The 25,011-nt window shown below is 49.0% G+C and overlaps 1 protein-coding gene across 1 annotated transcript in view; it reads right to left on the reverse strand.

The window, feature by feature from the left end:
* The window catches only part of AGBL1 (ATP/GTP binding protein like 1), a 350,762-nt gene that overhangs the window by 280,049 nt on the left and 45,702 nt on the right, over positions 1–25,011 (reverse strand). The window contains exons 6-9 of the mRNA XM_016151651.2: positions 21,996–22,033; positions 6,574–6,782; positions 2,286–2,451; positions 1,267–1,337 (exon numbers count right to left, since the gene is read on the reverse strand). Of these exons, the coding sequence (XP_016007137.2) occupies positions 1,267–1,337; positions 2,286–2,451; positions 6,574–6,782; positions 21,996–22,033 (484 nt within the window). The remainder of the gene's footprint in view (positions 1–1,266; positions 1,338–2,285; positions 2,452–6,573; positions 6,783–21,995; positions 22,034–25,011) is intronic.

Below are 25,011 nucleotides of genomic sequence, written 5' to 3' on the forward strand. Positions count from 1 at the left end.
TGATTACTATGATAGAGAACTTTAAAAGCCTCTTTCTCTCTAGGTGGAGGCAGGTAGAAGAGTGGGTAAGGAGGCATGAAGAGAGGGCAGGAGAGAGAGAGAGATGGATAGATGCGAGGGATGGAGGGATGGATTTTTAAAATTCAGCTTTCATTTCCAGGAATGTCATAAAAGGCAGCATTTACTTCTTCTTAGTCTTATTTGTAGATGACAAAATTAAGGAACTATTACTTGAAGAGGCCTGTCCAAGTTCATGTCTACCTACAGAAATGGAGACAGAATTATAACTCATACGTAAAGGTTCCACTACCCTAGAGCAGTGTCTCTCAGTCAGGGGTGATTTTGACCCCAGGGGACATTTGGCACTTCTGGGAGACATTTTTGGTTCCTGACTGGAGGACAAAAGAGTGTGTGCTACTGGCACCTAGTGAGTAGAGACCAGAGACACTGCTAAACATCCTACAATGCACAGAACAGCCCCCACGATGAAGAACCATCTGGCCAAAACTCCTGGAGCACCACGGTCTATAAACCCTTTCCTAGAGATGTATTCAGCACGCCTATGTCCCACTGTGTTTTTAAAAACCAGGTTTTACTGGAACGCAGCCGTGCCCTATCCTTTATGCTGTCTTTGTGTGGCAAAGGCAAGGCTGAGGGGTTGTGTTAGAGACTGTGTGGTCCACAGAGCCTAAAGCGGTTACGATCTGACCTTCTGCAGAATGTTGCTGATCTCTGTTCTGCAGCATAGGTCATTATGGGACAGAGAATGAAGAGCACCGCTTTCTTGCTGGCCAGGGTGCACCACACAGCTCAAGGCAGCAAAATTCACATGGACCCGGAGGCAAATGGAAGTGTACGACACGCCGGTTCTGTGCAAACAGGAACAGTGGCTCACAGAGATAGGTATGATCTACTCGAAGAGGTTTCATGGAAGCTCTTTCCACGGTCTCTTTGCCTGAATGTCACACATTAAATACATCAACCCTCAGCGGTTAAGTGTCTACCTGATGGGGTATTAGTGTCTTCCTAATGGACAGCCTCTGACTTTACAATTAGACACTGCCCTGGACCGACCAAGAAGAAGCGACCTGGAAATCGAAGATGGCAGCTGTCATTTATCGAGCATCCCTCTCTGCCAGGCACCGGGGAGGAAGTACAAAAGTCGGCCCTTCGCTTCACACTGGTCTTAGCCGAACACAGACAGTGATGCTGTCCGCTGTGCAGGGCGAAGGTGGAGATAATCAAAGCACAGACTGGTATACCTACTTCCACTTTCACCTCTTCAGAATCTGAGTCTTTGTCCTCTTCTTCATCATCACTGTCATCTTCAAAATCCTCTGGGTGGGGAAAAAGAGGGGAAGTGGGTGAGGCTTGGAATTGTCTTAGAATTGAATCCTCACTGCCCAATGGTTGGTACTTCTTCCTCTCAGAATTAAGGGGCTCATCATTGAGTGCACGATAGCCCAACACATCCTAACGCTGATCAGTACCCAGAATCACGTGCACATAGGCAGGTACGGGGGAGCATCATGTCCTGAAGCCTAAACTGCTGTCCCACGCTCAATGCAAAGTGAACGCAGAATAAAATGATGCAGAAATACCACCGTGGCTTCCCCACCCAACCCAGAAGTCTTCATGCTGCTCACGCTGCAAAGACGAGAGATCGCGTACATACAAAAAGTGCTGTAAGTTAGGCAGCACAGGGGCTGCTCCCTAACTTTGATACAAAGGAAAGTATTTAAAACTGAAGTCCACACAGGCATTCAGTGCCATCACGGCAAGTTGCTGCCCGTGGAAAATCTGTTTCGTGGAAGGAGAATGGGACAAGAAAGCATTAGAATCTTCTGACGACAGTCTTGGAGATTGGACGATTGTGCTTCCAAATACTCTAATGTGACCAGAATGAGGTTTTAAATAGCAAAAGTTTTATTTCAATTTTACCCTGACGGCAAATTAATTCCAGAACTAGTCAGGACAGTGGAGGAACTCAATCATGGGATGGTGAATAGATTTTTTTTTTTTAATTAGCTGAGATCAGGCATTCAGAGCTATCAAGCAACATGGCAACAGTTAATAACTACGGACAAAATAAGTGAGCTTGGTATTTTGTTCAGTCTGTCTATGAAAAACTTGCTTTTTTTGTACATCTTTCTACTTAGCTTACTGGATCATCACGGCCTATAAGAGAAACTGATTTCGCTTTTCCCCACGTTTTTCTGAAATACTGCCAAAATGTAAAAAAAACAAACCTCATCACGAAGCTCACAGTGACCCTCTTGCTTTACCTTCAGCGAGAGCGCGTGGAGGCACAGGGGCGACGTCCCCAGGAACCGGGAAGGCATGGGCACTGCTGGCTGTGACCAAGGGAAGCGGCCGCTTGGGGTAGCACCGCCTCAGGATCTGAAGTGCGATGGAGACGACAGGTTCCCAGCCGCTGTCACCCAGGCGGTCCTGAAGAGAGAGGAGACGATGTGGGATACCGGCATCTCACTCAGAGTCCCTCTGCTGTGCGGCGTGACGGAACGTGTTGCTCGAGCCTTCTGATGCAGGATGTTGTCTCACAGGGGCGCTGCTTTGGTCCGGTGTACGAGCTGAATTTTTATATTTCTCTTTCACAGCTCACAGACCATTGGAATAAATTGAGTCTGAAAACAGACTTGAAAGTCTTGCGAGGGAGGCTGCAGGTCTCCTGAGGGAAGACGCTGTCCAGGGTGGCTGGGGGGAGAGGAGGAAGTGGGCATCTTCCTTCAGCCAGCCGTGTGTCGGGGTGAGTGACGGCCTAAACTAGAGCAGCTGAACCGATGGGTGTCTGACTTTGCTCTCTCAGCTGCTCTCCAAAGAGGAAAATACAAAGGGAAAAGGACAAAATGTGAAATCTGAAGAAGAGACTGAGTGAATCCCAGCACCTAAATTGAGTAACATGTCTCTCCTTGGTGCCCATAGCATTGATCCCTCTTGGCGCCAACCCGAAACAAAGAAAAACTCAGTCCACAGACGTCACATTGTGATATTGATGGAACATGACAAGACTCTTCTTTTCAGACACTGTGAAAAATGTGAGCACAAGTTTACTAAATTGAGAGAGACAGTTGGGAGGAGTTGGGTTATCTTTCTGGCAGAAAGAAGGGTCATTTTCTTCAGTCTCTTAGTAAATGTTTTGTCCACTGACTCGGTACAGAAAGCTGACCAGAGTGAGCCTCCAGTTCGAGATCCCTAAGGGTCTTCCAGCAGGCTCTGAGGCCAACGGGAGATGTGGGAGTGCTGAGCACCTGCCTGGGGGCAGAGTGGCTGTCTCTGATGAGGTCACACTATGTCGTCTTCAGGCCCACATTACAAGCAGCTCCATGTGCGAGAACACGGAGAAAAGAAAAATTATAGAAATTCAGACATGAAGTCAAGGGAAGCTCCCTGAATGACTCTAAAATATGATAAAAGTCGGTGCACCTTCAAAACAGAAATGTCTTCACACAATCAAGGATGCTCTCCCCTCTCCTGTGTGCTCGAACGGTACCAACCCGGGGTCCTGAACCGACAGCAGGAGATGCTCTCCGTGGAAAATGAATGACGTGAAGCTATTTCACCCCTGGGACCCGTCGGATGATTTCAAGTGCTCAGTGAAAAGTGTTAGTGTTTGGAAGAAGAGAGAACTAAGCAGGGAGCAGGAAGAAAGGGGAGGCAGACTGCAGATCTGAGAGCACGTGCTGGGCTTCAGTCTTAGGAGGTAAAGAGTCATCTGCAATCACCCATTCCTCCAAATTGATAACTACCTCACACTGTCTTAGGGCATCCTTGTGGGAGTTCTTTTTCAACTCTGCATTCGAATTGCCATCCTTCCTTCTCCCCCCTTCCTCATAGAAAGCTCCACCACGATCCCATCACATCCCACAGCACCCCTGCTGCTTTCTGGACAATAGGGTCCTCTCGGCATTTAAGGGATGCTGAGAGGATGTGTGCAAGAACGTGTGACCCAGGAAACAAAGGGGCGGGGTCCCCGACGGAGGGACACTGTACACAGTGGCCTCAGTCAGCAGAAAGGCAGAGAACGACGTGATGGACGAAGGCTGTGGGAAGGACTCGAAAATGGTTCTTTCTTCATCACTCTTCTGTCCACTAGGTTTGTAATCACATTGGAAACATCAAAGGCGCTGTCGCCTTCTCAGAGAAAAATAGCACAGGACAATGGTTTTTCAAAGTGTGCTACCCAGACCGACAGCATCGGCATCACTTAGGAACTTGTTAGGAATATGACGTCTCAGGCCCCACCCCAAACCTACGAAAACAGAGGCTCCGAGGACGGAGCCTTGCGGTGTTCCAGGTGACTGCGACACATGCTCAACCTGGAGAACTGCTGGGCAGGTGGACAGAGCATGGATTTGGGGTGAGACCACTGGCTTCAAATCCTTTAAAACGCTGAAATCAGACAGTCTGTGTAAACTCGTAAGCCCGCCCTAGGCCACAGCAAGTGCTCAGTACAAACCTCTCCTCCTCCTCCATTACCATCATCATCACCATCAGCAGCAGCAGCATAATCTGTCATAGCCACTGAAATGACATCATAAAGCCAAGGTCCCCAAGCTGACCATCCTGTGACTTGCGAGCCCTCCCTGGTGGAGAAGAGGATGGATGGCCAGCTGGGAGTCCAGGACTGTTACGATGGCAGCTGTGCTCACGGCCAGGTGCAGGGAGGCCCTCCAGCTAAGGAACTCTGGCCAGGAAGGGCAGATCCTGCCTCTACTCACACCCGCACTTCCGTTCCCAGCAGGAACGGGAGGCTGGGCTCCTGTAAGTTCTCCGAGTTGAGCCGTTGAGGTCTTCGATGACCTTCTGAGGACCTGCTTTGAAGATCTTGCTCTGCTGGTCTCTTCTGTCCCCTCTCATCATCACAGACATGGACCTCTGGGACCATCTTCTTCCTTTACTGCCCTTTGAATTGGTTTTTCAACATCAAACAGAGGAACAGCCAATGATGCAGAGGGCAGAGGAGCTGCCTGAAGCTCATGAGCCGGAGTTGGGGGGCTGTTTGGCATCAGCAGTTTGGGGGCGGGGGACACACCACTAGGCCAGGGAGAGAAGAGAAACATGGGGACCCGAGCTTACAAAGTATGATGAATCTTGATAAAATCCATAAGCATGTCCTCATCCAGAGGAATCGAATGTAGAATGTGGCTATTTCATGACTGAGAAATTCTGAAAGCTGTAATGATGGAGAGAAACCCAGAGCTGATAGCAGACGGAAAATGCGATGTTGGTTTGCAGCTTAGCATTACGTTATTGTTTAGAGGACGGGGAACATGCTATTTTTTTTTAAATGTGAAAAGTCTACCAGCAGCATGGTTGGAAAACAGCACTCTTGTTCAGTGCTTCATTATCTCAGATATACTCGGGGAGAGAAAAATTGAAGGCTGTCCAGAGAAAAGCAGAAAGAACGATGAACGGAGAACAGAGACTGGCTAATATGAAGAGGCAAGGAACATAACGCATGTGAAACGCAGCAAACTTGGTTCCGGGAGGAGATCGGGGAGCAGATGGTGGATACTGGGGAGATACCCATTGGCGATGCGGAGGGCGTGCGTGGCCTTGCACAGGCTTCAAATGCGCCCTCATCAAGGGAGAGTAGGGAATGTGTTATTGGGATTGAAATCCAGGAACCTCTAAATGCAGATGCTGCCAGGATGCTGATAAATAACAGCCCTTACGCGGGCTATTTTCCCTCTGCCCAAGACACTCTTCCTCTTGCACTGGCCATGAGCAGCTCCATAACAATTCAGGTCTCAGCTTAGGCGTCACCTGCTCAGAGAAGACGTGACCCTTCTGATGGAGCGCCTTCGCCTCCCCCATCCGGTGTCGCCGCAGACCTTTGACCTTACGTTACTGATTCCACAGAGCAACATGCAATTGCTGTCCTTGTGAAGTTCTTTGCGTCCTTCACGTCTGACCCCCCCGCTAGGATGTTGGACCCACAGGCTAGGGGGTCTCGTCTGTCGAAACACCCAGTGGATTTCACAGTGCCGGTTCCTCCCAGAACGGCTCAGAGCAGTTCAGTCGCAGCGAGCACTCCGCTAAGGCGAAGATCTCCCCACGTTAACTGACTTAGGCTACATAACCAACCACACTTTATTATTTTCACTATTTTTGAGAGCCTTGAAGCCCAGAGAATCTGGGTGGCTTCAAAGACCCACAGTGGTAGGTGCTAGGGCAGGGATTTGAATCCATTTTCTCCAGTTTTAGGCACCATTGGCGGAAGGCACCGCTTCGAATGGTATTCTTGCCGAAAATGCATAATCCGAATGTAACCATGAGGAACATGAGCCACTGCGCCATACAGGCTGGACCCAACAAGCATGTATCGAATGAATGAGTCGATCAAGGCGTGCATGAATGAATGAATGAGAAGACCCAACAAACATCTATGGAATGAATGAATGAGAATTTGAATGCAGAACAGCTGCCCAAGGCAGGCAGCGAGAAATGCATGGTTTTCCCACCTCTTCTCAGGATGATTCACAAATGACAGCCTTCAGGAACCACTCAGAGTCACCCAGGACAGAGGCGCTGACTCCCCGTGCCGGTTACCTGTGTGAGGCTGAAGAGACTCTCCATGCCCTGAGCCGCCAGGAAGGCCTCCCTGCCGGACCGGAGGGTGGCCACGCGCTTCAGGCAGAGCAGAAGTGCCCGGCGGATCAGCACGTGGGTATTAGCCGTGTCGTGGCTCTGCCAGTCCTGATGGAGCCTGAGCAAGCTGGTGACGTAGCCTCTGTTCACCGCCCTGCGGCCGTTAGACCCTGAAACCAACGGGGGAGGTGACGTCGTCAGTCGAGGGCTCCCCTGGGAGCACCTGCCCAACGACACCCCAGTGCACCTCCCACATGGCAGCTATTAGTTACAAAGGGAATAATAGTTACTTTCTGGTGAAGAAAACTGACAGGTGTCACCTTTAGCGAATGGTCAGAGTCACCGTCATCAGACCTAAGGCACCGAGAAAGACACAGCACCGCTTCGAACAGTGCTCTCGCCAAAAAAAAAAGCGTAATCTGAATTTAACCATGAGGAAAATCAGCGAACTTCAAATGTGGGGCGTGCTACAAAACATCTGACCTATCCTCTTCAAAAATGTCTGGGTGATGACATCATGACTGGCAAACAAAGAGGAAAAAATGACAGGAATTGAGCTAAAGGAGATAAAAAAAAAAAAAAAAAAAAAAAGACATGACACTCAGGAACAGTACATAATTATAATTTAGACCCTGGGCCAGAAAGCACTTTTTTTTCCCTCTTGCTACAAAAGGCAATTTGTAAAATTTGAAGTAAGATCTGTAGATTAACTGATAGTATTGTATCAATGTACATTAGATTTTGATAAACTGTGATTATGTAAGAGAATATCATTGTTTTTAGGAAATTCAGAATTGGAGTATTGGAGTATAGAAATATTGGCAACGTATTCTGAAATAGTTGATAAAAAATTGTACTAGTGTGGGGGGGTAGGGAGAGGGAGAGAGGGAGAGAGAGAGAGAGAGGGGGGGGAGGGAGGGAGGGGGGGAGAGAGAGAGAGACAGAGAGAGAGAGAGAGAGAGAGAGAATTTCCACCAGATTTCCATTCTTTTTTCCCTAAATCTCAGTGGGCTTAGAACATTGTCACCAGGTTGAGTAAACAATACGGTTTATTTTGGGAAGGAGAAGACACGGAGTGAGACGTAAGATCTAAAAGGCTGTCATGTGTAAGAGTTACACTGGGTGTTTTTCCCAAAGAGAACGGAAGCCAGTTTATGGAGAACCAGGAGGTCTGACACAGTCCAAGAGAGAAACTCGGCCCAGTCAAGGCTAGCCACCAAGAGGATGGCCCCTCTGTGGCCGCGAGCCTCCGGGAATGAAAACGTCCAGGCAGAGGTTGGATGGACACCCACGGGGAGCGTGGCACGGCCTCCCCACACGCGGTGAAGAGCAGCAGCCGTGCCTTCGCCGTGCCCTCCATGCGTTCAACACCGTGACTTCTCTCTGTCAGGGGAAGGATCCTGGTCGGCACGTCCTGTGACACCCATTTGATGGGAAGAGTAGATGGTTTCCTGATTTTTCCAAAGGTATCACTTAAATTCCCTTTGGGAAAACATGGGGGGGAAGAATAGTCCAAGGTACCTCTTTCAACAAGAGGCATCTGCCACTTTTCACGTTCGAGTCCTCGGCTACGGGGTGGGTGGGCGCACGGGTACCGTTCCAATCTACCCAGGAGAGGCCTGGTCGTCCACACTCCTGTGCCATGGTGACCCTCGGGCACGCATTTTCAAATCCTGCACCCCTGCCCTCTCACTCCTGCTAATCTCCATGAGCCACACTGTTTGCACTGGTTAGAGACCATCTACGCCTCTGGCCGAGTGTGTCTGAGAAAAACCCCCCCGAACTGTCGTCAGGTGAGCACGAATTTCAGCTCAGAGTCAGCCATTTCGCTAAGACCATGTAAGTGCACATCAGTGAAAAAACTAATAACAACATGAAAATTCAGTGCTTTTCTCAAGAACGGTTTTCTCATAATATTAATGAAATCCTTTTTTTTTTTTTTCTGCTTGTTTGTCAAATTCTAAATGGTCAGGCTTGACTGAGCCCCACTGAGATTTTTGACCCATTTCTGCAGTTGATTTTACTTTCTTTACTTTTTTTTCAAATTTCATTCAGCCATGACCCTGACTGAGAGTGATGAGCATTATTCACTCGGTGATGTGTTTGTGGAAGGTTTAAATCGCCTTCATTACCTCCTTGAATGAATTATTCTTTTGTATCAAAAATATTTCTCTCCTTGGCTGGTCCTGGCCACAAAGCACTAAAGTTCTTTACTGCCTAAATGAAGTTCCTGCCTCTCCGATATCTGATGTTTAAAAGAAAATTGAGGATTAAGTAGGAGGTATTAAAGGGAAGAATTGCCCGCTGAAAAGATGCCAGAATGGTTAAAGACCTTGGGCTTTTCTCTATTTAAGGATAAGATACTAATAACGTGCTATCCTAAGGACATTCATGATTTTTTTTTTTTTTTTTTTTTTTGCAGGTAGGAGGAGGATAATGGTGGAAAAAACCATTTAATTATTTGAGAGAAAAACCCTTTATCAAACTCCAGTGATTTTATTCACGATTTCATGTTAACGCTCAACAAAGCTGTCACGTTTACGAACATCTAGAGTAGCTGCACCTCCTTCCCCTCCCCCACCCAGCCGTCAGTCAATCCGTCCCTGAGAATGGCTGGGAGACTTTTGTAAAAGTCAATACGTATCTAAAACCCGACAAGAGGAGATTCATCAAAATGAGGAAGAGCAATCGAGAAGAGCCAAAGGATGAAATGAGGGTCACAAGGATCAGCGACGAGGAGGAGCCCTGGAAGATGAGGGGAAACACCGCTTCTCCGAGGCAACCCAAATAGACAGGGGAAAACACAGGGTTTGAAAGTTTGCGGGGAGCAGGGGTAGGAGAAGTCCCCGGGTCCCCCAGCCCTCTTCGAAACAGACCGGCTGCACTTTAGTTGGCTTACATAAATGAATCTCCTCAGATATTCTTGGGGAAAAAAAATTCCTGTTCTTTAATTCTTTAAAAAAAAAAAAAGAAAGAAAGAAAGAAATTAGTTTTTTAATTTCCTAAGGAGATGGGTTTATCCTAATCAAGTGGGATGAACGGAGAGGAGTTCTGAGTCTTTAACTCCTCACCCCCAAACCCTCCTCATGGGGTGCTGAGAAAGTTAAAGGAAATAATATGTAGGGAGCAGACGACTGGACCTCTGGTGCACGTAATAAACACTCACCTCCTGCTGCCTATTGCACCTGTCACCATCGCCATGACAAGCATCATCTGTTTGTCCTTCCCACTCCCCCTCTATGATCACGGACAACAAAGTGCCCAGTGCTCAGAACACGAGCTTACGGCCTCTCACAGCCTCAGGGAGGAGCAGCCCCGGAGCCAGAGAGCGGTCGATTTTAATTTGGGCTCTACCACTCTCCAGCTGTGTAACCTTGGTTAAGTTACTTAGTCATTCTGAACTCTAGTTCCATCACCTGCAAATATTAAAGCAAGACAAAAAAAAAAAATTAAAACACCAGCCTTACGAGTCCATTATAAGGAAGGAAGGCATAGCACAGCACCTGGCCCTAGGTATGTGCTCAATGAAGAGCCGTTCTTCCCCATAAGGATGACACCTGAACTTCACATACCTTTCACCAGCGAGAACAGCCCAAGGAAAAGTCTCAAAATAAGGACAATTTATAATCAGTGACCCTTAATCCCCATGTCACGTAACTGGATTCTCACCCCAAAATGGCCACCGGTTTTACCTCGCTGTCCTCAGACACCCTGGAATATACACACACTAGGGTTACATCTCATTTCATCCCAGCTGCCCCTACAGACAATGCCCGTAACATAACCTTTAGAGTCCCCTCTCTGGCAAGATTTACCATGATTGGGTCCCATGACACTAAAGCACTTTAAGAAGTCTAGTTAGTGTTCTTAGGCCCTCGTGACAGATGATGACTAAGTGTTCAATACCCCACCCTCACTTTTGTAAGGCCTATATGAGCGAGAATAAAAACAGGATTTGGGCCCTCATCATCCTTACAAACAGAAACCATCTTCAGCCAGCATAACGTGACATCACTATCCCCAGGAGTTCTTGCCCAGGAAGATTAAGTAGCATCATCATTTGTTTCAGAAACTTCATGAAAATTCATTCACGTGAACTATTGACAATTCAGCATATCCTTTTCAGAATAATGGCCCCCTTTCCGGAATGGAAGAACAATCAACTGGGCTTATCAATCCCTTGTCTAGTCTCCAAAGTTTGCTTCCATGCCCCTTCCTCACTGTGTCCTCCACCCCTGATGACCAAGTATGCCACATACGTCATCTGATCTCAATCAGGACCCCTACCCCCACCACACTGAAAGACCCCCTTTGAAGCGTGGCTCTCACTGTGACATTCCAGCCTAGAACTCCCCTTTGGGACACACTTTGCTAAAATTCCAGGTGATAGTGACTCTGACTTCAGGAAGTATACACTCATGATTCTTTGCCCCAGATTGGTCCAGTGGTCTTTTCAAGGAGTCAATTTAGAAAATATTTCTGAACAAAGTAGACTTGTATCAAGACTTCTGAATCATACCATGTGAACACCAAGCAGCCTGCGTTGTGACCATAACACCAGGTACGATTACCCAGTATTTATTTACTGAACGCTCCCTGCGTGCTCAGCAGCGAAACAACCATTTTACACCATCGCCTCATTCATCGCCTGGAAATGCTCTGAGACCAGCATTGCATTCCTCCCTTTACAAGCGAAGACACGGAGATTGGGAGAAGTTAAGCAACTTATTTAAATGCGCCGAGCTTATAAACGGCAAGTGGAATCCCATCTGCCTCCAAAGTGGGCATCCCATATTGTTGTCCGCACAACTCCTGACCCTGGCGAGTGTGGTTTACACTTTTTTGCATCGATATAAAGACCTTGAACAGTTACCACGAGAATCAGCATCTTGAAGAAGGTTTCTGAGAGGCGAACGGAAATAAAGCCAGAGGAACGCCTGAAGGCTGAGGGGAGTGGCTTTCAGACAAATTTAACTTGTCTCGGCCCCTGCACCCGAACCCCCTCAGCCACCTTCTCTGCTCCCTCCCAGACCCCTAAACTGTGGTAAGAGTTGATTTTTAATAGGAAACCTGAGAAGGTTTGAAGACTCAGTGAATGGCCTGTGGTTCCTCAGGTCGCTAGAGGACATACATGGAGCCTGCAGACACCCGGCCAGTGACTCCATGAGGCCAGCCCAGAAGTCAGGCCCAAAACGTGCGTGCAAAGCCATGGCGGAGACGAGAATGACTCAGCCGTCACTCGCTTCCTCCCCCAGCAGCTGCAGGAGTGGCTCGAGGAGCAGTAGCGATAATATGCACAGAAGAAATACAGCTCATCTTAACCTCATTGGTGGTGACACTTACGCTTGTTTGTTACTAGTTTCAATAGAATAACGATGTGAAACTAGCTTGCAGATATATATATATAGATATATATATATATATATCTATATATATATAATTTTTTTTTGAAGAATAGAAGCACTTCAGTACACATGACTATAATGGAGATTTTGGTTTCACGCAGATCTTCTTTTCTCGTGGCCTGCCTTCATAAAATCAAAGACACTTCTCGTAAGCTGCGGAAATCGTGGCTGAGAAGGCTGAGGGACCGTCTGCCATGACACTGTTTTAGATATAGACTCGTCCATTCTGTTCTTTGTTTTGTTTTATTGTTTCGTTTTGTTTCGTTTCAGTCACCAACTCCTACTAAGAACTTTCCACAGACACATTCTCAAACCACAGAAATTTCCCCCATGTTAGGAAAACCTCAGAATCCACACCTGCCCTTCCTCTGCACGCCCCAGCCCTTCCTCTAGCTCGTAGGGAGTGCCATGTCCAAGGAAGGGCGTTGGGCTGCGTGTCGCTAAGGTAACATGCTCCAGATGCCAGCCTCCTCCGATGCAGGACTCTATAGCCCACGTGATGACTCAATTTCATCTTGTACCTTATCAGCTCAAAGGCATACATTTTTTCATATCTCAGCATTTTCAAAATTAAGGCACTTTTTTTTTTTTTTTTTTTTTTTTTTACCAACAATTGTTTTTCAATTATAACGGGCAGGATTTTTTTCACTCTTAAAAAATGGTGCATCTCATAGTCAGTGACATCTTAAATTTGAAGAAGCATAATGAATTTTTCAACATTGTTAGCTAGAAAATTTCGTAAAATGAGTGAGTTGGTTTCCAGTGAGAGGTGATCACCTAAGAGGTTTGCTCTGTACATGCAAATAAGCAGAGACATTTTGTCCTGAAAGTCATATCCTGCTGTGGCTAAATGCACAGTCAATTATCCACTAAAACCCTGCTTGTCCACTGAAAACCAAAGGCACCATCATTCATTCATTCAACAAACACCTATTTAGGAACTGCCTGTGCGCTAGTATGGGCCAGGTACTATCGAAGGAGACACAGCAGGAAATGAGACAGTCTCTGCTGGTAAGCGGCTCACCTTCCCATGGGGAAGCCGGGAGGGGCAGATCCAAATCGGCATGAACAAAAAGAAAAAAAAAAAACCTGGTCATTTCTCACAGTGGCGAGCACTGCAGTGACCACGTGAGGTGTTTACTTTCAATCGGGTGGTCAGGGAAGACCCTTCGAGGAACGGGCCTTGGAGCTGAAACCTGAACAATAGGAAGGAACGAGGATGCAGAGATCTGGGGATGGGAATTTCTAGAAATCTCGAGAGTACAACCAGTGGAAAGCCCAGTCTTGGTGAGTGCAAATGACACAAACAGTCTGGGAGCTGAAGCCAGGTGAAGAAGCTGAGGGGAGAGCAGCAGCTGGCGGGAGGGGGAGGCAGGCACGACCCCCTCCTCTCGGACATACATCGCAGTGTGTAATGCAAAAGCAGGGAGCACGTGAGGCCGAGATGCCCTTCCCCTCCTCTCTGTTACGCTTTTGCCATCTCTGCAAGAAAGCCCTCAGAAATGATCCACGGTACCCGGACCCCAACTTTCCCAGATTCTTGGTAAGGGAAAACACACTGGCTAAGCCCCAAGGCAAAGCCACTCACTGTCCCTCCTGCGTCCCTGCAGAAAACCGACCACCCGGTTCCACTTTGCTGTTTCCACCGTCGACTCACCAGAAAATGACATGTTGAGAAGAAAGCCAGGACCTACATCAGGAAAAACAGAGCCCTTCCCCACCTGCCTTTCTCCATCAAGTGACATGCAAGGCGCCTGTCTGTTGGTGGCACAGCCTGCTTCCGGGCAGGGTACAGACAAGTAACACGGGCTGCAGGAAAACGAATCTGCAGTGTTGCAAATATCACATGCAAAGTGGTCCACGCTGCATCATGCCTCCAGACTGTGAGTGTGCAAACGGCCTTTGCCTCTGCTCCTGGCCTGTAGCCCACGTCAGCCGGTAGCACATCACCATAAAATCACGGGACCGTGGGCCTCGGGCCTCCTCGTTCTGACTCCTCTCTCCTGTGACCCTTAGGGCCCTCTCTCCTACAAGCTGGACTATGCCAGCGACAGCCTGCTGCTTGGCCCCTACGCCTCCTGTTCCCCTCCATCACTCAACGCACCCTATTAAAGCACAACCCAGATGCTGCTGTCCCCTGCTCAAAATGCGTCATGGCTCCAGGGAACCTGGAAGGTCTGATGGTGCCAAGAGGGGTCTGGTGTTCTCTGGGTCTCACTGAATGGGGGGCATGCTGTGTGCCCCAGGAATGGTGGAGGGAGGGGCATCAGGAAGAGGCTGAGCGGGATCTCTCATCCCCACTGCGACCGGAGCAGCTTCACTGTCATCTGTATACGTGCCATGGCTCTGCAAAGGATTTCATTTAAAAATTAAACCTGTTTTCTTTCTTTGTTAGGAAAAAAAAAAAAAGTGAAAGACCTGAAACTCTCCAGTCATGGGGTGGAGGGATGGGCTGGGCCTCCGCCCCAGGCGCCAGGCACACGGCATATAATCTTGTGCAAGTCTGCCGACCTCTTTGAGTCTCATCGTGTTTGCTGTAGAACAGTTTCGCAGCCTTGCGCTGTTGACATGTGGGGCTGGATGTGATTTCTTGGAGTGGAGCGGGGCTGTCCCACTAGACGCCAGGAGCACCCCCACCCCCTGCAGACGTACCAACCGAAAATGTCCCCAGACCTTGCTAAATGTTCCCAAGGTGGCACAATAGCTCATGCTGAGAACCGCTGCTGTAGAATAAATAGTTCAATATGTACCTGTCCTGCAGGGGTACGGTGAAGATTAGATGAGATAATGTACGAAAAGGTGCTTCGTAAGCCATCATTATTAGAATGCTCGACTTACACCTTGACATAAACAAACAATCGCACAGTCGATCCTGAGTGTGATGAGCAAGCTGCCGGCACGCTCACGGCCAGGCGATGCTTATCTTTCTATCTCTTTAAATCTCCGTGATACTTTATCTCCGTCAATCCACAGCCAGTCACTCATTACGCCAGGATGACACAAGTCCTAGAGCTCAGCGATCCTGGATCTTAACCCCTGATGCCCCAGGACAGAAACGAAGTGCACGTGAGTCACCCCAACATTCCGAACTGGCTACACCCCTTTGCTTACTTACTCCTGGTATGGAAAAAGCTTCTAGAAGGAAGACAGTCACTGAACACAATGATGGATCAGTCAGCACTCGGGGGGGCGCTGATAAAAATGCATTGGAGGATGTATGATGCCTTTGCATGATCAACTCCGGGATTTTCCAAGTGATGGTGATGATCAAAATGAGAGTTGACCTTTGCAGAGGTTTACTAAGATCTAGTGCTATGTTCCCATTACCTGGATATTACCTAGTTCGAATCCTATTAATTATCCTTGGAAGGTATTATCTTCCCTCGTCTTTAAAGATGAGAAAACTAAAGCATAGTATTTAAAGACTATGCCCCGTGTGGCCACGATTTGAATCCAGTCTCATGAAAGCCAGAATTGTGACCATCGTGCGAACACTGTTTTCCATGTCTAATCCTTTCAGAGAGTGAGAGGTCTGAGTTTTCGGCAAACACCTCCCACCTTCATCCACTGCCCTGAGCCTTCCTGAAGACACTCATGCTGCTGCCAAGGCAACAACATGGCCCAAACCTGCCAGCAACAGCCAAGCTACAGGGAAAGCCTACAGACAGGACAAGGTAAACTAGCACCAGGGAACAGGACCACCAGGTTGGAGGACAGCACCCTGCCTGGGTGTGAGAAGCAGGATTGTTGGCAGTCTTATCACTACGTTATTTTACGTGACCAGGTTTTGTGTCAAGCAGGAAAAATTCGACACCACCGTCCTCAGCTCTGTTGGACCCCGTGTGGGTGTCTGAATGCCCTGGCCACCTTGAGAAAGTGACTCATTCACTCTCCTGCCCATCCTACCAGTCCTGGAGGCTGGCCCTCCTCGTCTGTTTAATCAGGCATCTTAGTCCCCAGAGTTAGCAAAGAAAAGGCAGGCTCTCATTCACTGGGGTCTCCTTCCTCCTTCTGCTCCCATTTTATCAGCTTTAGATATGTCGTTTCCTCCTAAAACTTTTTTTTTTTTACACGTTTCTTCTCTTAAAGATTTCCCAAACTACTCATTTGCATAGCTCTCTCATTTTTGGTGCACCAAACTGAAGTCAAGTGCAATGACAGAGAACTCATTCAAAGTCACGCGGTCCACCAGCTGCACATGGAAGATGGGGGTCAGGGTTGAAACGCGAAGGTTTTCTGCTTCGGAAACAGTCGCGACCAAGTTTTAATTTCAGCTGTCCACTCGCCACTGGTGGGATTTTGGGAAAGACATCAGCGCCCCCTAATTTCACCTTCCTGTACGTAACATGGGAGAGTCACACGCCTGGCAGGTGCAAGTGATGAACAGCGACACCCCACGGTCACTCAAACAATGATTCTCTTTCGACACCGCACCCCACCCCTCCCACCTCCTTCCCACTTCCTCCAGGGCTCACAGGCCCTGCAACCCATTATCAGATGGGACATCAGGTGGAGGCGGACTGCGGAAAGGCACACGGGCGTCTTCCTGAAGTGCTTTGACCTTGATGGTGAAGGTGAGGAAGACGCAGGTTATCAGGAGGGTGCGAGGAAGATGGGGAAAGGTAACCGTAGGGTCGGCTGCTGTTTTCCAGAGGCGGCCCTCTCAGAAGCTGCCGGGGAAGCTCCCTGACGCCCCCCGGAAGTCCTGGTCAGTCATGCCGGCATCACCAGGAACCGAGCAAACGCCCGAGGCTTTTTCAATACCGGCTCCGCTCACCCCGCCTCCTCCCAGCTCCCTTAAATAACGGCTGAGCAAATGCCTTCGAGACCATCTTCAGCTAATTTCCTTCAAGACATGCAAGCTGCTAACGCTGGGAAGCACAGATAGTGTGGAACAGCAAATATGGCCAAAATTAGATTAAAATAACCTCCTGATAAACAAATTACTCATCGAAAATAAATATTGGACGAGCATGGCCGAGATAACTAAAAGAACAGCACCACCACATGGCAGCTAGGGGAACTACATGTGCCACCCTCTGGCGGGGCCCTGGGCTTGGGGTTTGTCTGACAAAAGCCGGAGGGGGAGGGAAACGAGGGGTGTGGGTACTATTCTTTTAGCTTAAACCTTTAAAAATATCTTATGTACTTACACAAAAGACAAAAATATTTGGCAGAGAGGTCTGAACTTTGAGCCAAAGAAATAAATAAAACAGCGACGTGCCAAACTGAACATGGCAAGACACGGTGAAGTCTGAGGTTCTCCCCATCCCTGTCCCCTCCTCAATTTCACCCCATCATTTATGGGCCTCGTCTGATGCTGAGCCTCACAGCAGACAGCCACCTGGTGAGCGGGGTGCCTCCCGCTGGGTTAACTAATGACAGATGTCACTGCCCCCCCCCCCCCACTACCCTTCTAACACTCAGAAAGTATTTATTTAGCTTCCTTTCGGCTTTCGGTCTTTATCTTCTCTAGGCTGACAGGTAAACTCTGCAGCCCACGAGCTGTGTACATTACCTAAGCTCCCCAAACCTCAGTTCCTGCACCTGTAAAATGGAGATTATACGCCTCCTTGATCGATGGGCTGAATGCGCAGACAGTGGTTGACACACTAAGGCCTCGATAAACAGGAGATAGATATTGCATTGTTATTTCGACCCTGGAGGGTGGTGGATGTAGTTTGCTATTCTGCATTTATACAAAGTCCATCACAGTGCCCTATCCCCACTGTGACAAAGGCAAAAACCTACTGACAGGATTTGAAGCAGATTGTTGGCTTGTCGTCGCAGAAACAGGGGGCATGCTTCTCCAGAACTCGTGTGGGAAGGGGAGTCATCGGGTCTATAATCATGCCATAATTTGATTCTTTCTGGGAACAGGAATTGGGCCTGCCTCTGCACTAAGGTGTTTTGAAGGCAACCTGGAAAGTCAAGAAACTGGAACCTTTCCTCACTCAACATTAATGGGTCCGCAGTGCCTCTGGGCACAGCCCGATGAGAGGGCTGGGGGCTGTGGCAGGAACCCCTGCCACAGAGAGTTCCACCCAGTAGGAAAAACACGTATGCACATGCACAAAAGTGCATACGTACATACTTAACGCAAAGATACAGGAATCACCGATTCCTGTACAATTAAACGTATAAACGTAGGGTTCTGTGAAAAGGCTTGACAGGGCGCCCATCCGAAAGCAGCGCTGCTGGGCTAGGTGATGTTCAAAGACGACCCTTGGCAGACATATTTGTGCTAAGACCTAATGAAGGAGCCTGTGTGTACTGAACAGGAGATCTGGGTGGGTCACCCCTTCCCTCTGATCCTCAGTTTCCCCATGCAAAAATGAGGAGGGGGTGGATGAGATCCAGAGTTTCCTGGGATACAGACAACAACATTGTATGACAATCATCAAACTTGCTACGAGACTAGAACTTAATTTTCCCAACCACAAGGAAGAAAGGATAACTGTGTGCTGTGATAGAGGCGCTGATGATCACTCCAAGGACAGTCGCACCCCAATCCATCACTGTATCAGATCGATGGGTGTGGAATCTGCACAATGTTCTATCACAAATGTGATAAAAAAAAAAAAAAAAAAAAAGGTCGATAGTTTTCTAGGTTCTTATGAGCCCTATATCTTTGTGAATGTCTCAGAGGCCACCTAGGAGGAGAATCGATGAGCTATCTGTTTTTTAATAAAGCACACTGTGTAGGCAGAACCCTGGGGTACAGTGCTTGTAGAGGCAGATGGGAGCTCCCGACGCCAGGAAGACAGATTCTGGGCCCCGTAGGGACACAGCGTGCACACACACAGGTCCCAAGGGCAGCGATGACTCACTGCTACTTGTCGTAAGACCACCGGAATCACAAGGCCAACCATTCTGACACACAGACTGCCATTCTGAGAACTCCTCACAGCTCCTCACATCTCAGAGGGGGCATTTCAAAAATGGCCCCCTCTCTGCCACTTTGGAGGTAGGGCAGCCACGTGGCCAGCGGGTCCTCTCATCACTGATCACCAGGCCACAGCAGACGACCACGGAGAACATGAGCATGACGGCACATGACCAGGCTCTAGGCATGAGAAGGCTCCCCCTTCCTTCCTGAAGCAACAGGCTGACAGCTGTCCCCGTGAGCCAGCCAGACAGAGCATTAGCTAAGATCGCTAAGACGTCTCATCTCCTTGCCAAACTTCCCATTAGCTCTCCTGCCTCTCTGCTCCCTCCTTTCCTCTCTCCCTCCTTCCTTCACCAACTTACTTTCCTCTTCCTAACGCCCTCCCCTTGCCTCAACTTCTGCGAACTCCCCTAAATGCTAATTCTTAAACCCAAGACTAGTCTGAAATAAACTCATCATCCTCTTAACGAGATTTAGGGCCTGAACCAGGTGGTTCCAGGTGGTTCCATGTTGCAACATGTGGCCTTTAAATCTGGACAGGTTAATACCAAGGCATTATTTGAAGATTTATCATGGGAGCCCACGCAATTAGGCGTAATCTCATTGCTGCATGCTTATTCGAGTGCCACTTCAAAACCGTGTTTATACTTAATGCTCAAGGAAGGGGGGCTGGGGAGCGAGAGGAAAGAAAGAGGGAGAGGTGGGGGGGGTCAATGATAAGAGGAGGAGAAGCTGAGGAAAAAAGAGAGGTACAGACAGAGGTAAATACGAACGAGAGAGAGGCACGCAGTGGGGGGAGGGAGACAGGAAGCGGCACAGGGACAAAGGACAACGCGTTGTTCTGCTTTATCGGGGAAAAGAACGGCTTACAACATAAGAAGCCTCGATTCCTCGTCGGAGCTCTAAGTCTTGGTCGTTAAAAGCTAACTGTTTTTGCACAGGATAAAGCAGGAAAGGGCAAAACTTTCAACATGGGAAAATTGAAGTAAGACTTGTGTGGGGGGGGAATGACACAATGAAAGTCCAGGGTTTGGACGAGCCCCTTCTCACCCATGGGCATATAAAAAGGACCCCTGAATGAGCAATGATTTCTAACTGCGGAGACAACTGGCAAAGAGGCCTAGGACCTTACAGCTTATTTTTCCCGCTACCGCTCAGCAAGGGAGCGGGATGAGATGCCTTTTGGCTCACTTCTAGCTGCCATCCACCCCATCGCACACTGGCTTCTCATACTTGACAGCAGAGAGCACTGAGGCCAAAGAATAAAATCACCCTGAAATTAACCGGGTGCTCCTTCTCTTTCTTCTTGTTATTACTGTGGGTGGGCTCCCAGTCTCCCAGTTCCCTCAGTCCTGCTTATCCCGTGACTGGTGGGGACTGCCTCCAGCTCCCACTGCTTGGTAGGACCCCATTGACCTCCTGTTCCTAAACCTGGCCTTGTGTATTGTCACAGAAGCACTGACTAGCCCCAAAAGCCATAGGTATGTCCTTCTTTTTACTGTGACTGAGGAGTGCCCTCTTTGGGGATGCGATCACAGAGATCTGTTCCAAGGGCCAGCTTCGATGCTGACAAGCAAGGCCCATAGAATCACCGGCTGAAAGGATGGGGCCTTCAGAAGCGCAAGGGTCATAGAAACCTTCCCAGAGGATCAGTGCCGGATGGTGAGGTTTTGAAGTTCAGACAGCTATAGGAAGTGACTAGAGAATTCCATGGCTCTGCAACAGCCCCAGACCAGGTGGAGTGGCACCACCCATGCCTAGCTTGTGGGGGTGAGAGATAGACAGACAGACAGACTGACTATATGTGTGTCCCCATGTGTGGATGTGCACGTGCGTGTACAAAGGCAGGCCCCGGCTGGTGGATACAGGAGAAACTTTCTCTCCCAAGGCTTTCAGCACCTTTGACTACGTGCAGTTCAAGAACTCCCCTTACCCGGCTGCATTAAACACCTGGAGTTACAACCGGGAGCAAGAGTGAGCAGGTAAAGGACGAGAAGAACCCAGACACGAAACCTGAGGCCAGTCTGGACTCAAGGTCTCAAGTTCTGCCCTTTTAACCTTCAGGTAATACTTTCCCCCCCCCCTTGTCTCAAGGGCTTAATTCTTTCCCCTTCACTCCCCCAACCTGCTCTAAGCACCTTTGCTCTCTCTACCCGCAGGTCAGAAAACTATGGAAAGACTTGTGTAGTGTACCAAGTTCCGATAAACCAAAGGAACTCAAGCTTCATGATATTTTCCCTTCTGCCCACGAAGAGAAGCACTGTGTGATAGGGGTCTTTCTGTGTGCCCAGAGGTGACAGAGATGTATGGTTCCGGGGAGGAGGTGTTTTTACTTTTATTTATTTATTTATAAGTTTTATTAAAGCTCACCTCTTACCCACAGGCCTCGGGCTCCCTATAGATAAATAAATATCACAACTGAAGCAGCTGCTCTCCAAGCTGCCAAATTAAAATAGATGAAGAGGTAAGGAGGGGGAAAAAAAAGAAACAAAAGCATTAGGCTAAGACTTCTTCACTCCCAAGTGCATGGCGCCTTCTATTACATTGCACACATGAAATTGACTTCCAACGTAATTAGACTGGGGCTGCCGGGCAAGGGAAAAAAAAAATCCTCAAATTATTCAGACCCCCAGAGCTATTCCTTTGCAATTACTCAAGTAACTGCGAAAAGAGACAACTTTTTAATATAAATTTGTTATCACCATCCAAACCATTCCCAACAAGAGGACAGAGTCACCAACAGAGTTGGGAACCAAGCGCAAGCAAGAGTCGTGCTTGTCGCCCACTGCCGTCACTGTTCCCCTACAGGACACTCCCCCTGGGACCTTACGGGTCCCAGAAGGAGCCAGAGTCTCCTCGGTCTGCAGCGCCCATCACACCCCCTTTAGACTCAACGGCACTGTGCAAGCAGCACGCCCACGGGGACAGAGGGGAGCTTTCTCTTTGCAGGCCCGTACCAGTCTCCATCTCACCCTGAAGGCCCCGGCATCGCTCTTCCAGGCTGGAAACGAGCCTGGGGCCACAGAAGAGCATCTCCCCCTGAACACAGAGGGGAGAGAAATAACCACTTTTCACAAAGGGGTGCTTACTGGATTTCAGCAGTGCTGCAAGGACTTCAGCGGCCACCCTAGGGGAAAGAGAGAGAGGAGTGAAAAGTCAACGTCCAATGGTCTCTCTGTCAGCCCATGGATCCCACAGCCCGCATGCCCCTGGCTGCCACCTAACGGCCCCATTATTAATTAACCAGGTAGCGGCATCTATTGATCCTCCCGCTGGCCGTTAAAGAGGCGTCCACGTAAAAATCGCCCTGAGTAAAGTGTCCATCTTGCAGATGGGTCTCAGGGGTCCCCCTCTGCTGCTGAAAATCTCCGTCCACCCCTCCTGCCCCCCACCTTTCATCAGCTTCCAGACCCCGAGCTCCTTCTGTTTTTGTGAGCTCGTGATTTATCCCCTGAAGCCCTGGCGACTGTGGAGGATGGGGAGGGAGGGGGTGAGACCTAGGAGAACTGTGGCGGAGTGCAAACTTCTTGAAACACCCCCGCCCTTGGCGACACGCTGGAAAACATTCACGGCTTGGAGAGCAAGACTGGTTCCTCAGGGTGGAAAATGGTTCTGCTGTTTTCCTCCATGGAAGACTTGCACAGTCTGTGCGACTACAACAGGCACACAGAATAAAAATGTCTCTGTGCCATGGCCTACTGACCTTTCAGTCTGTTTCCTGAGCCTGGGAAGGTCACTCAAGGACCCATCCAATGGGCAGAAGGAAACTTGAAGGCATTAAAGACATCATTGTGTGATTATGGAAGGGAGAGTTTTGGAGTTTTTTTTTAAGAAGTATTCTGCGTGGCCCCAGTAACTTATCCTTGAGGCCCGTCAATTAGTGATCTGTCCCCAGTGATCTAGCCTATGAGAACTTGGGGAACAGGACAAGGAAGTGGGATCTCCCTTCCAAGATTACACAGACACGTGAACAGAGCTGGGACCCCCAAACCCAGGAACCTCACTTCTCATCTCTGCTCCCTCCCCCTCTGCTGCCCAGACTCTCTCGCACACTGGCCCTGCCCTGCTAGGCTGATGAGAGAGGCAATTCTCTTCATGATATGTTATCGATTATTGAGCAATAGAGCTAGCAATAAAAAAATAACAATGATGATCAGAATAAAATGAAACAGAAACACACTGCTGGAGGTATCATAACCTACAAGGTGTCCTGCGGGAGCAGCAGCCTGTAACTCACAGGCCCCCGTGCAAACCTACAGCCAGACGACCCCCGGCTCAGGGAGACCAATACAGCCGCGGGGCAGTCACGGAGAAGGCGAGGCCAGCTGTCATGGACGAGCTACTTCCTTTATCCCTCCCAGCCCATGTCCAGCACCGCCAGCCCCACTCTGCAGCCCCACACAGCTGGGTGACCGTGGACTTGGAAACCACAGGACCCCACAGAAGGTGCTGCTGGGAGTCTGAGCCAGTGTGGGAAATCTAAGAGCCACAGGGCACAGGTCCCGGCTTGGGCGAAACGAGCATCAGTGGTTTGGGGAAAAGCAGAGTGGAAAAAGTAAGTGCGTCAGAGGGGACGAGCGGAGAAAAAAAGGAAGCCGCAGAAGCATGCGCCGCAAGAGTAGGGCTGATCCAAGCACAATGCTTGGCCCCGTCCTCAGCCACAGGCCAGGTCGGGAAGGGCGACCGCGTTTCTGGTTTGCGGGGCACCTTTGTTCTGGGGAGTTGACCATAGTTATCCCTTAGGTAAGAGTTTTATGAGGGACGGACTAGTGATGGGAAGGGACGGGCAGCAGGGAGACCCGTCAGGAGGATCTGAGGTGACCAGGGCTCCAACCAAAAGGGTGACGAGGGGGAAGAAGGGAGAAGGAAGGGGTGGCGGGAAGGGTGAGTCCCGCTGCTCGGGGTGTAGGTCTCCCAAGAGCGCTTTGTGTTTCCTGGGAACCACGGAGAAAGGCTCCCCAGCCCCATGCTTTGCCTGGGGAATCAGAACCGTCCTTCTCACGGATAATTCGCACTCTCGTTAACGTGTGAGGCCCCGTGGTGTAGAGGACAGTGTCGCTAGGGCTTAGTCACTCTGTGATGTTGGGAGGAAGATTCAAGGTGACTCCCAGATGTCAAACCTCCTCAAAATACCTTGGCGTGTGATAACATGGCCAATAAATATAAATCCGGTCGGTGACATTACATGACAGGAAACACATGGTAAGTGTCCTATTAGTCAAAGAGGGGAGGCTAATACCAGAGTGACCAGCTCCTAATTGGGGTGTCAACCTGTCATGCGACATAGGGTACATTTGGAGCAATGATGGACATAAGGTTTGAGCCCACAGCCCACACAATTCTGAAGAGTTCATGTCCAATTCCACAGATAATAAGAAGCCATTTGACTGTTTTGATCAAGGGAGTATGTTGGAAAGGATGGTACTGTGAGATCATGGTGGTAAGCAAAGAATTAACAAGACTGGGTGACAGGCCAGCTAAGGAGAACAAAGGAAAGAGTGAGTGATGGTCTGAAATTTTTAGCCAAGGTTAACGGGAGAATAAGAAAGCCACTGACAGACGAAGGAGGGAAACTGACATGATTACAGGAGACAATGACTTTGACTCGGGACACACTGAGCTCAAGACGATGAGGATAAAGCTACAAGGAACTACTCAGAAGTAGCGGTTATTTGAGTTGGGGATACACACTTACAAATCACTACGCTGGCAGTGATAGTTGGAGTCCTGGGGACAGGTGATATCTGTGAGGACAATCTATCAAGAGCAGAGGGAGGGCTGGCCCAGGAAAGTATCGGCACTAGAGGGAAGGAAAGCCCCAAGGGATCCAGGGAACACACAGTCGGGGACGTGGGACGAGAGCCGGGGGAGGCGACAGGGTTTGGTCTGGAAACCGAAAGTCGCTTGACTTCCTCGGCACGGCGATTTTCAGACTGCAGGCTGGGACCCAGCAGAGGACTGCAGAATGAACGTGATGAGGATCGACAAGCTTCACTAATGAAACAGAATAAACTGGAGTGGAACAGAACATATCGGAGCCATCTCGCGTAGCAGAGGTTAGCCGTGATCTGAGATTTGTTTTCGGGCACCTAGACACATGTGTGT

Source organism: Rousettus aegyptiacus, unplaced genomic scaffold, assembly GCF_014176215.1.
Source record: "Rousettus aegyptiacus isolate mRouAeg1 unplaced genomic scaffold, mRouAeg1.p scaffold_m13_p_14, whole genome shotgun sequence".
Lineage (NCBI taxonomy): Eukaryota > Metazoa > Chordata > Mammalia > Chiroptera > Pteropodidae > Rousettus > Rousettus aegyptiacus.